The sequence below is a fragment of the Taudactylus pleione genome, unplaced genomic scaffold, assembly GCF_031769625.1.
Source record: "Taudactylus pleione unplaced genomic scaffold, aTauple2 ptg001379l, whole genome shotgun sequence".
NCBI classification, from domain to species: domain Eukaryota; kingdom Metazoa; phylum Chordata; class Amphibia; order Anura; family Myobatrachidae; genus Taudactylus; species Taudactylus pleione.
This window is the reverse complement of record NW_028285779.1, coordinates 89,998-104,653: the sequence shown is the minus strand read 5'-3', so window position 1 is coordinate 104,653 and position 14,656 is coordinate 89,998. Positions and strand designations below refer to the sequence as shown.

The 14,656-nt window shown below is 54.1% G+C and overlaps 1 protein-coding gene across 3 annotated transcripts in view; it reads left to right on the top strand.

Annotated features, from left to right (window-relative positions):
- The window catches only part of TUT4 (terminal uridylyl transferase 4), a 117,159-nt gene that overhangs the window by 85,972 nt on the left and 16,531 nt on the right, over window positions 1–14,656 (top strand). For 2 of the 3 annotated variants that reach the window (XM_088463464.1, XM_088463463.1), the window contains exon 10: window positions 14,249–14,410. In XM_088463464.1, coding sequence (XP_088319590.1) covers window positions 14,249–14,410 — 162 coding nt within the window. Of the gene's footprint in view, window positions 1–14,248; window positions 14,411–14,656 lie in introns of those variants that run through there. The other variant, XM_088463466.1, reaches the window with a different exon arrangement.

Here is a 14,656-nt window from a genome sequence, read left to right as displayed (position 1 = left end):
CAGGCAGAGGCATTTAGGGGGCGGTCAGCGTTCCCAGAAGGGGGTCGTGTCCACCATGTTTTCCAGGACTGGCTGCGTGCAGCTTTGCAATTGCGATCTTTGCTGAATCACCCCCATAGTAGGTGTGTGTGTGTGTGTGTGTGTATATATACCGACGCTCCTCATCCCCACAGGGACCTCCAGTGGTTCAGGCCCTTCCATCTTCCCTGCACTCGCTGGTGCGAGCGCCACCTCAACTTTCTGACTAGCTCCTTATCTAGCTCAGCACACCCAAGGGCTACCTCATCCAGCCTGTCCCGGGCAGACCACCCCCCACGACAGGGGTGGTCATCACTCAGCCACTCTCCTCACCCACCTCCGGCTCCCACAGCGGCACCCAAACCCCACTTCAGTGGCCCTGCAGCAGCAGAATCTACAGCCGCATTAACCACCCACCAACACCACCCGGTCGCTGACCTCCACAGACCAGGTAATTTCCTCCCCTGAACAGCAGCAACTCAACTCTGCAACCGCAGCCGTCCATCCATACAGCACAGATCTGCAGCAATGATAACCTCCACGGCCACATCCACCTCAGGCCAAATCCTACCGGTAGGTATCAGACTTCGAGACTCTGACCAACCCACGGGAAGCCGCAAGGGTGCTTACACCCCCACACACCTGCTGCCGCCTCCCCCCTTCTCCACCCTCCCACCACCTTAGACTCCACAAGACTGTTGACCATAGGTCCAGCAGGGGTAACGTGCCAGTCTATCGAACCGCACGGCAAGGAGCCCCCTGAAAGGGTCGACCCACCTCCCCAGTCTCTCTCCCCCACCCACCACCACACCTTCCTCCGCCCGGGACCACATAGGAGAATCATTGTGACTACTCCAATAAAATATTTGGCCTTCTCATCTGTGTCTGCCTCTCATTTAATCCACGTCCCACAACCCACCCCCACTCAGCCACACCCAGCACACTAGCTACTACACAATATTCCCAGACACCCACACCCCACCCCGCCACACCCAGCACACTAGCTACTACACAATATTCCCAGACACCCACACCCCACTCCCACTCAGCCACACCCAGCACACTAGCTACTACACAATATTCCCAGACACCCACACCCCACTCAGCCACACCCAGCACACTAGCTACTACACAATATTCCCAGACACCCACACCCCACTCAGCCACACCCAGCACACTAGCTACTACACAATATTCCCAGACACCCACACCCCACCCCCACTCAGCCACACCCAGCATACTAGCTACACAATATTCCCAGACACCCACACCCCACCCCCACTCAGCCACACCCAGCACACTAGCTACTACACAATATTCCCAGACACCCACACCCCACTCCCACTCAGCCACACCCAGCACACTAGCTACTACACAATATTCCCAGACACCCACACCCCGCCCCCACTGAGCCACACCCAGCACACTAGCTACTACACAATATTCCCAGACACCCCACTCCCACTTAGCCACACCCAGCACACTAGCTACTACACAATATTCCCAGACACCCACACCCCACCCCCACTCAGCCACACCCAGCACACTAGCTACTACACAATATTCCCAGACACCCACACCCCACCCCCACTCAGCCACACCCAGCACACTAGCTACTACACAATATTCCCAGACACCCACACCCCACTCAGCCACACCCAGCACACTAGCTACTACACAATATTCCCAGACACCCACACCCCACTCAGCCACACCCAGCACACTAGCTACTACACAATATTCCCAGACACCCACACCCCACCCCCACTCAGCCACACCCAGCACACTAGCTACACAATATTCCCAGACACCCACACCCCACACCCACTCAGCCACACCCAGCACACTAGCTACTACACAATATTCCCAGACACCCACAACCCACTCCGCCACACCCAGCACACTAGCTACTACACAATATTCCCAGACACCCACACCACACCCAGCACACTAGCTACTACACAATATGCCCAGACACCCACACCCCACCCAGCCACACCCAGCACACTAGCTACTACACAATATTCCCAGACACCCACACCCCACCCCCACTCAACCACACCCAGCACACTAGCTACTACACAATATTCCCAGACACCCACGCCCCACCCCCACTCAGCCACACCCAGCACACTAGCTACTACACAATATTCCCAGACACCCACACCCCACCCCCACTCAGCCACACCCAGCACACTAGCTACTACACAATATTCCCAGACACCCACACCCCACCCCCACTCAGCCACACCCAGCACACTAGCTACTACACAATATTCCCACTCCCACTCAGCCACACCCAGCACACTAGCTACTACACAATATTCCCAGACACCCACACCCCACTCCCACTCAGCCACACCCAGCACACTAGCTACTACACAATATTCCCAGACATCCACACCCCACCCCCACTCAGCCATACCCAGCACACTACCTACTACACAATATTTCCAGACACCCACACCCCACTCCCACTCAGCCACACCCAGCACACTAGCTACTACACAATATTCCCAGACACCCACACCCCACCCCCACTCAGCCACACCCAGCACACTAGCTACTACACAATATTCCCAGACACCCACACCCCACCCCCACTCAGCCACACCCAGCACACTAGCTACTACACAATATTCCCAGACACCCACACACCACCCCCACTCAGCCACACCCAGCACACTAGCTACTACACAATATTCCCAGACACCCACACCCCACCCCCACTCAGCCACACCCAACACACTACCTACTACACAATATTCCCAGACACCCACACCCCACTCCCACTCAGCCACACCCAGCACACTAGCTACTACACAATATTCCCAGACACCCACACCCCACCCCCACTCAGCCACACCCAGCACACTAGCTACTACACAATATTCCCAGACACCCACACCCCACTCCCACTCAACCACACCCAGCACACTAGCTACTACACAATATTCCCAGACATCCACACCCCACCCCCACTCAGCCATACCCAGCACACTACCTACTACACAATATTTCCAGACACCCACACCCCACTCCCACTCAGCCACACCCAGCACACTAGCTACTACACAATATTCCCAGACACCCACACCCCACCCCCACTCAGCCACACCCAGCACACTAGCTACTACACAATATTCCCAGACACCCACACCCCACCCCCACTCAGCCACACCCAGCACACTAGCTACTACACAATATTCCCAGACACCCCACTCCCACTCAGCCACACCCAGCACACTAGCTACTACACAATATTCCCAGACACCCACACCCCACCCCCACTCAGCCACACCCAGCACACTAGCTACTACACAATATTCCCAGACACCCACACCCCACCCCCACTCAGCCACACCCAGCACACTAGCTACTACACAATATTCCCAGACACCCACACCCAGCACACTAGCTACTACACAATATTCCCAGACACCCACACCCCACCCCCACTCAGCCACCCCCAGCACACTAGCTACTACACAATATTCTCAGACACCCACACCCCATTGCCACTCAGCCACACCCAGCACACTAGCAACTACACAATATTCCCAGACACCCCCACTCAGCCACACCCAGCACACTAGCTACTACACAATATTCCCAGACACCCACACACCACCCCCACTCAGCCACACCCAGCACACTAGCTACTGCACAATATTCCCAGACACCCACACCCCACTCCCACTCAGCCACACCCAGCACACTAGCTACTACACAATATTCCCAGACACCCACTCCCACTCAGCCACACCCAGCACACTAGCTACTACACAATATTCCCAGACACCCCCACTCAGCCACACCCAGCACACTAACTACTACACAATATTCACAGACACCCCCACTCAGCCACACCCAGCACACTAGCTACTACACAATATTCCCAGACACCCACACCCCACTCCCACTCAGCCACACCCAGCACACTAGCTACTACACAATATTCCCAGACACCCACACCCCACTCCCACTCAGCCACACCCAGCACACTAGCTACTACACAATATTCCCAGACACCCACACCCCAACCCCACTCAGCCACACCCAGCACACTACCTACTACACAATATTTCCAGACACCCACACCCCACTCCCACTCAGCCACACCCAGCACACTAGCTACTACACAATATTCCCAGACACCCACACCCCACCCCCACTCAGCCACACCCAGCACACTAGCTACTACACAATATTCCCAGACACCCACACCCCACCCCCACTCAGCCACACCCAACACACTACCTACTACACAATATTCCCAGACACCCACACCCCACTCCCACTCAGCCACACCCAGCACACTAGCTACTACACAATATTCCCAGACACCCACACCCCACCCCCACTCAGCCACACCCAGCACACTAGCTACTACACAATATTCCCAGACACCCACACCCCACTCCCACTCAGCCACACCCAGCACACTAGCTACTTCACAATATTCCCAGACACCCCACTCCCCATTGCCACTCAGCCACACCCAGCACACTAGCAACTACACAATATTCCCAGACACCCCCACTCAGCCACACCCAGCACACTAGCTACTACACAATATTCCCAGACACCCACACACCACCCCCACTCAGCCACACCCAGCACACTAGCTACTGCACAATATTCCCAGACACCCACACCCCACTCCCACTCAGCCACACCCAGCACACTAGCTACTACACAATATTCCCAGACACCCACTCCCACTCAGCCACACCCAGCACACTAGCTACTACACAATATTCCCAGACACCCCCACTCAGCCACACCCAGCACACTAACTACTACACAATATTCCCAGACACCCCCACTCAGCCACACCCAGCACACTAGCTACTACACAATATTCCCAGACACCCACACCCCACTCCCACTCAGCCACACCCAGCACACTAGCTACTACACAATATTCCCAGACACCCACACCCCACTCCCACTCAGCCACACCCAGCACACTAGCTACTACACAATATTCCCAGACACCCACACCCCAACCCCACTCAGCCACACCCAGCACACTACCTACTACACAATATTTCCAGACACCCACACCCCACTCCCACTCAGCCACACCCAGCACACTAGCTACTACACAATATTCCCAGACACCCACACCCCACCCCCACTCAGCCACACCCAGCACACTAGCTACTACACAATATTCCCAGACACCCACACCCCACCCCCACTCAGCCACACCCAGCACACTAGCTACTACACAATATTCCCAGACACCCACACCCCACCCCCAGTCAGCCACACCCAACACACTACCTACTACACAATATTCCCAGACACCCACACCCCACTCCCACTCAGCCACACCCAGCACACTAGCTACTACACAATATTCCCAGACACCCACACCCCACCCCCACTCAGCCACACCCAGCACACTAGCTACTACACAATATTCCCAGACACCCACACCCCACTCCCACTCAGCCACACCCAGCACACTAGCTACTACACAATATTCCCAGACACCCCCACTCAGCCACACCCAGCACACTAACTACTACACAATATTCCCAGACACCCCCACTCAGCCACACCCAGCACACTAGCTACTACACAATATTCCCAGACACCCACACCCCACCCCCACTCAGCCACACCCAGCACACTAGCTACTACACAATATTCCCAGACACCCACACCCCACCCCCACTCAGCCACACCCAGCACACTAGCTACTACACAATATTCCCAGACACCCACACCCAGCACACTAGCTACTACACAATATTCCCAGACACCCACACCCCACCCCCACTCAGCCACCCCAGCACACTAGCTACTACACAATATTCTCAGACACCCACACCCCACCCCCACTCAGCCACACCCAGCACACTAGCTGCTACACAATATTCCCAGACACCCACACCCCACCCCCACTCAGCCACACCCAGCACACTAGCTACTACACAATATTCCCAGACACCCACACCCCACCCCCACTCAGCCACACCCAGCACACTAGCTGCTACACAATATTCCCAGACACCCACACCCCACTGCCACTCAGCCACACCCAGCACACTAGCAACTACACAATATTCCCAGACACCCCCACTCAGCCACACCCAGCACACTAGCTACTACACAATATGCCCAGACACCCACACCCCACCCCCACTCAGCCACACCCAGCACACTAGCTACTACACAATGTTCCCAGACACCCACACCCCACCCCCACTCAGCCACACCCAGCACACTAGCTGCTACACAATATTCCCAGACACCCACACCCCACTGCCACTCAGCCACACCCAGCACACTAGCAACTACACAATATTCCCAGACACCCCCACTCAGCCACACCCAGCACACTAGCTACTACACAATATTCCCAGACACCCACACACCACCCCCACTCAGCCACACCCAGCACACTAGCTACTGCACAATATTCCCAGACACCCACACCCCACTCCCACTCAGCCACACCCAGCACACTAGCTACTACACAATATTCCCAGACACCCACTCCCACTCAGCCACACCCAGCACACTAGCTACTACACAATATTCCCAGACACCCCCACTCAGCCACACCCAGCACACTAACTACTACACAATATTCCCAGACACCCCCACTCCGCCACACCCAGCACACTAGCTACTACACAATATTCCCAGACACCCACACCCCACTCCCACTCAGCCACACCCAGCACACTAGCTACTACACAATATTCCCAGACACCCACACCCCACTCCAACTCAGCCACACCCAACACACTAGCTACTACACAATATTCCCAGACACCCACACCCCAACCCCACTCAGCCACACCCAGCACACTAGCTACTACACAATATTCTCAGACACCCACACCCCACTCCCACTCAGCCACACCCAGCACACTAGCTACTACACAATATTCCCAGACACCCACACCCCACTCCCACTCAGCCACACCCAGCACACTAGCTACTACACAATATTCCCAGACACCCACACCCCACCCCCACTCAGCCACACCCAGCACACTAGCAACTACACAATATTCCCAGACACCCACACCCCACCCCCACTCAGCCACACCCAGCACACTAGCTACTACACAATATTCCCAGACACCCCCACGCCCACTCAGCCACACCCAGCACACTAGCTACTACACAATATTCCCAGACACACCACCACTCCCACTCAGCCACACCCAGCACACTACTGCACAATATTCCCATACACCCACTCCCACTCAGCCACACCCAGCACACTAGCTACTACACAATATTCCCAGACACCCACACCCCACTCCAACTCAGCCACACCCAACACACTAGCTACTACACAATATTCCCAGACACCCACACCCCAACCCCACTCAGCCACACCCAGCACACTAGCTACTACACAATATTCTCAGACACCCACACCCCACTCCCACTCAGCCACACCCAGCACACTAGCTACTACACAATATTCCCAGACACCCACACCCCACTCCCACTCAGCCACACCCAGCACACTAGCTACTACACAATATTCCCAGACACCCACACCCCACCCCCACTCAGCCACACCCAGCACACTAGCAACTACACAATATTCCCAGACACCCACACCCCACCCCCACTCAGCCACACCCAGCACACTAGCTACTACACAATATTCCCAGACACCCCCACGCCCACTCAGCCACACCCAGCACACTAGCTACTACACAATATTCCCAGACACACCACCACTCCCACTCAGCCACACCCAGCACACTACTGCACAATATTCCCATACACCCACTCCCACTCAGCCACACCCAGCACACTAGCTACTACACAATATTCCCAGACACCCACACCCCACCCACCCACACCCAGCACACTAGCTACTACACAATATTCCCAGACACCCACACCCCACCCCCACTCAGCCACACCCAGCACACTAGCTACTACACAATATTCCCAGACACCCACACCCCACCCCCACTCAGCCACACCCAGCACACTAGCTACTACACAATATTCCCAGACACCCACACCCCACCCCCACTCAGCCACACCCAGCACACTAGCTACTACTCAATATTCCCAGACACCCACACCCCACCCCCACTCAGCCACACCCAGCACACTAGCTGCTACACAATATTCCCAGACACCCACACCCCACCCCCACTCAGCCACACCCAGCACTCTAGCTACTACACAATATTCCCAGACACCCACACCCCACCCCCACTCAGCCACACCCAGCACATTAGCTGCTACACAATATTCCCAGACACCCACACCCCACCCCCACTCAGCCACACCCAGCACACTAGCTACTACTCAATATTCCCAGACACCCACACCCCACCCCCACTCAACCACACCCAGCACACTAGCTACTACACAATATTCCCAGACACCCACACCCCACTCAGCCACACCCAGCACACTAGCTACTACACAATATTCCCAGACACCCACACCCCACTCCCACTCAGCCACACCCAGAACACTAGCTACTACACAGTATTCCCAGACACCCACACCCCACCCCCACTCAGCCACACCCAGCACACTAGCTACTACACAATATTCCCAGACACCCACACCCCACCCCCACTCAGCCACACCCAGCACACTAGCTGCTACACAATATTCCCAGACACCCCCACCCCACTCCCACTCAGCCACACCCAGCACACTAGCTACTACACAATATTCCCAGACACCCACACCCCACTCCAACTCAGCCACACCCAGCACACTAGCTACTACACAATATTCCCAGACACCCCCACTCAGCCACACCCAGCACACTAGCTACTACACAATATTCCCAGACACCCACACACCACCCCCACTCAGCCACACCCAGCACACTAGCTACTGCACAATATTCCCAGACACCCACACCCCACTCCCACTCAGCCACACCCAGCACTCTAGCTACTACACAATATTCCCAGACACCCACTCCCACTCAGCCACACCCGGCACACTAGCTACTACACAATATTCCCAGACACCCCCACTCAGCCACACCCAGCACACTAGCTACTACACAATATTCCCAGACACCCCCACTCAGCCACAACCAGCACACTAGCTGCTACACAATATTCCCAGACACCCACACCCCACTCCCACTCAGCCACACCCAGCACACTAGCTGCTACACAATATTCCCAGACACCCCCACTCCCACTCAGCCACACCAAGCACACTAGCTACTACACAATATTCCCAGACACCCACAACCCACCCCCACTCAGCCACACCCAGCACACTAGCTACTACACAATATTCCCAGACACCCACACCCCACCCCCACTCAGCCACACCCAGCACACTAGCTACTACACAATATTCCCAGACACCCACACCCAGCACACTAGCTACTACACAATATTCACAGACACCCACTCCCACTCTGCCACACCCAGCACACTAGCTACTACACAATATTCCCAGACACCCCCACTCAGCCACACCCAGCACACTAGCTACTACACAATATTCCCAGACACCCACACCCAGCACACTAGCTACTACACAATATTCCCAGACACCCAGACCCCATCCCCACTCAGCCACACCCAGCACACTAGCTACTACACAATATTCCCAGACACCCACACCCCACCCCCACTTAGCCACACCCAGCACACTAGCTACTACACAATATTCCCAGACACCCACACCCCACCCCCACTCAGCCACATCCAGGACACTAGCTACTACACAATATTCCCAGACACCCACACCCAGCACACTAGCTACTACACAATATTACCCCACCCCCACTCAGCCACACCCAGCACACTAGCTACTACACAATATTCCCAGACACCCACACCCCACTCCCACTCAGCCACACCCAGCACACTAGCTACTGCACAATATTCCCAGACACCCACATCCCACTCAGCCACACCCAGCACACTAGCTACTACACAATATTCCCAGACACCCACACCCCACCCCCACTCAGCCACACCCAGCACACTAGCTACTACACAATTTTCCCACACCCCACTCCCACTCAGCCACACCCAGCACACTAGCTACTACACAATATTCCCAGACACCCACACCCCACCCCCTCTCAGCCACACCCAGCACACTAGCTACTACACAATATTCCCACACCCCACCCCCACTCAGCCACACCCAGCACACTAGCTACTACACAATATTCTCAGACACCCACACCCCACCCCACCCCGCCACACCCAGCACACTGGCTACTACACAATATTCCCACCCCCCACCCCCACTCAGCCACACCCAGCACACTAGCTACTACACAATATTCCCAGACACCCACACCCCACCCCCACTCAGCCACACCCAGCACACTAGCTACTACACAATTTTCCCACACCCCACTCCCACTCAGCCACACCCAGCACACTAGCTACTACACAATATTCCCAGACACCCACACCCCACCCCCACTCAGCCACACCCAGCACACTAGCTACTACTCAATATTCCCAGACACCCACACCCCACCCCCACTCAGCCACACCCAGCACACTAGCAACTACACAATATTCCCAGACACCCACACCCCACCCCCACTCAGCCACACCCAGCACACTAGCTACTACACAATATTCCCACCCCCACTCAGCCACACCCAGCACACTAGCTACTACACAATATTCCCAGACACCCACACCCCACCCCCACTCAGCCACACCCAGCACACTAGCTACTACACAATATTCCCAGACACCCACACCCCACCCCCACTCAGCCACACCCAGCACACTAGCTACTACTCAATATTCCCAGACACCCACACCCCACCCCCACTCAGCCACACCCAGCACACTAGCAACTACACAATATTCCCAGACACCCACACCCCACCCCTACTCAGCCACACCCAGCACACTAGCTACTACTCAATATTCCCAGACACCCACACCCCACCCCCACTCAGCCACACCCAGCACACTAGCAACTACACAATATTCCCAGACACCCACACCCCACCCCTACTCAGCTACACCCAGCACACTGGCTACTACACAATATTCCCACCCCCACTCAGCCACACCCAGCACACTAGCTACTACACAATATTCCCAGACACCCACACCACCACTGCACTCACAGGGAGAGCGCACTTTCCAGCCCCTACCTCTCTATCAAGTTATCACACAGGACCTGGTACTCCTGCCAGAAGGAAAGCGCAGCACCCCTTATACACACTAGTTATGTCCCACACCCCGACACCACACCCCAACTGTCCATACAGTAGAGCGCAGTCCAACCATACCATTACCACGTGAGGCAGCTCTTTATTACCTTGAAGTGAGTGGTATGCTGGTGATTCGTGGCAGACCAATCATTCTAGTCTGTGACCAATGTTGGGTACACACTGGGTGATATATTGGTTGTTCAATTGATAAGCCTATCTATTGAGAGCGTGTCGGCGTGTGTGTACCCCGATATATAGATATTGGGGGTACACACCGATAGACGTCTTTCACAAACATAACGCGTCGGCTGTGCAGCATGGCCGATATATATCTGCAGATATATTGGGGCATCTGGCTGTGTGTACGGGCACTTGCTGCAGGACTGACGTCAGGTTCAAATGCCCGCCCAGCGGTGACGTCAGGACGACATGTTGAGTGGCCGATCGGTCAGTGTATACTTCCCTGAATCCGGTGCTTGGTCGGCTGTGAAGTTGACCTAGTATGTACCCAGATTCCTGTAATCAGACACAATGTGAAGCCCAGCGGTGACGTCAGGACGACATGTTGAGTGGCCGATCGGTCAGTGTATACTTCCCTGAATCCGGTGCTCGGTCGGCTGTGAAGTTGACCTAGTATGTACCCAGATTCCTGTAATCAGACACAATGTGAAGCCCAGCGGTGAAGTCAGGACGACACTTTGAGTGGCCGATCGGTCAGTGTATACTTCCCTGAATCCGGTGCTCGGTCGGCTGTGAAGTTGACCTAGTATGTACCCAGATTCCTGTAATCAGACACAATGTGAAGCCCAGCGGTGACGTCAGGACGACATGTTGAGTGACCGATCGGTCAGTGTATACTTCCCTGAATCCGGTGCTCGGTCGGCTGTGAAGTTGACCTAGTATGTACCCAGATTCCTGTAATCAGACACAATGTGAAGCCAAGCGGTGACGTCAGGACGACATGTTGAGTGGCCGATCGGTCAGTGTATACTTCCCTGAATCCGGTGCTCGGTCGGCTGTGAAGTTGACCTAGTATGTACCCAGATTCCTGTAATCAGACAGAATGTGAAGCCCAGCGGTGACGTCTGGACGACATGTTGAGTGGCCGATCAGTCAGTGTATACTTCCCTGAATCCGGTGCTTGGTCGGCTGTGAAGTTGACCTAGTATGTACCCAGATTCCTGTAATCAGACACAATGTGAAGCCCAGCGGTGACGTCAGGACGACATGTTGAGTGGCCGATCGGTCAGTGTATACTTCCCTGAATCCGGTGCTCGGTCGGCTGTGAAGTTGACCTAGTATGTACCCAGATTCCTGTAATCAGACACAATGTGAAGCCCAGCGGTGAAGTCAGGACGACATGTTGAGTGGCCGATCGGTCAGTGTATACTTCCCTGAATCCGGTGCTCGGTCGGCTGTGAAGTTGACCTAGTATGTACCCAGATTCCTGTAATCAGACACAATGTGAAGCCCAGCGGTGACGTCAGGACGACATGTTGAGTGACCGATCGGTCAGTGTATACTTCCCTGAATCCGGTGCTCGGTCGGCTGTGAAGTTGACCTAGTATGTACCCAGATTCCTGTAATCAGACACAATGTGAAGCCAAGCGGTGACGTCAGGACGACATGTTGAGTGGCCGATCGGTCAGTGTATACTTCCCTGAATCCGGTGCTCAGTCGGCTGTGAAGTTGACCTAGTATGTACCCAGATTCCTGTAATCAGACACAATGTGAAGCCCAGCGGTGACATCAGGACGACATGTTGAGTGGCCGATCGGTCAGTGTATACTTCCCTGAATCCGGTGCTCAGTCGGCTGTGAAGTTGACCTAGTATGTACCCAGATTCCTGTAATCAGACACAATGTGAAGCCCAGCGGTGACGCCAGGACGACATGTTGAGTGGCCGATCGGTCAGTGTATACTTCCCTGAATCCGGTGCTCAGTCGGCTGTGAAGTTGACCTAGTATGTACCCAGATTCCTGTAATCAGACACAATGTGAAGCCCAGTGGTGATGTCAGGACGACATGTTGAGTTGCCGATCGGTCAGTGTATACTTCCCTGAATCCGGTGCTCGGTCGGCTGTGAAGTTGACCTAGTATGTACCCAGATTCCTGTAATCAGACACAATGTGAAGCCCAGCGGTGACGTCAGGACGACATGTTGAGTTGCCGATCGGTCAGTGTATACTTCCCTGAATCCGGTGCTCGGTCGGCTGTGAAGTTGACCTAGTATGTACCCAGATTCCTGTAATCAGACACAATGTGAAGCCCAGCGGTGACGTCAGGACGACATGTTGAGTGGCCGATCGGTCAGTGTATACTTCCCTGAATCCGGTGCTCGGTCGGCTGTGAAGTTGACCTAGTATGTACCCAGATTCCTGTAATCAGACACAATGTGAAGCCCAGCGGTGACGTCAGGACGACATGTTGAGTGGCCGATCGGTCAGTGTATACTTCCCTGAATCCGGTGCTCGGTCGGCTGTGAAGTTGTGCAGCTTCCTGTAATCAGACACAATATGAAGCCCAGCGGTGACGTCAGGACGACATGTTGAGTGGCCGATCGGTCAGTGTGTACTTCCCTGAATCCGGTGCTCGGTCGGCTGTGAAGTTGACCTAGTATGTACCCAGATTCCTGTAATCAGACACAATGTGAAGCCCAGCGGTGACGTCAGGACGACATGTTGAGTGGCCGATCGGTCAGTGTATACTTCCCTGAATCCGGTGCTCGGTCGGCTGTGAAGTTGTGCAGCTTCCTGTAATCAGACACAATATGAAGCCCAGCGGGTATTCTGTACAGGGCAGAGCAGACTAATTATTTGTATTACATGATGAACTCTTCCATTTTGATGTTATAATTGCAAAATGAACTCAGTTGAATTGTAAAGTACAGATATAAGAACAAAGATTAGTAACAGAAGTGCGACCACTGACATATGTAGCAATGTACTTTATATTCATTCCTATACAGTAAGATGCATCTGTTTATTACTTTATTAATGTGTGTAGTATTAGTTACTAAAGCACTGATTTCTGTCTTGTGCTTGTTAGATCAGGGATTTCAAGCTCAGTTTGGGAAACCATCACTTCCCTGGGAGCACAGTGCCCCTCCTCACTACCCCCTGATTCCCAGATCATGGCCTTACACTATGCCCCAGAACTTCCTGCAGCAAGGAGCTCCCGGCTTTCATTCCAAGACGTACTATTCTCCAGGTAATCTCATATCTATCTCACTAAGATCTGTCTGTCTAATAACTATTTATGTATATCTCATATTTATCTGTGTAATATATCTGTCTATCTAATAACTATTTATCTGTCTCATATCTATCTATATATTTATCCATCTGTATATCTCATATCTATTTGTCTTATGTATATATATTTATCTGTCTCATATACAGTCAGGTGCATAAATATTGGGACATTGACAGAATTTTCATATTTTGGCCTCTATTC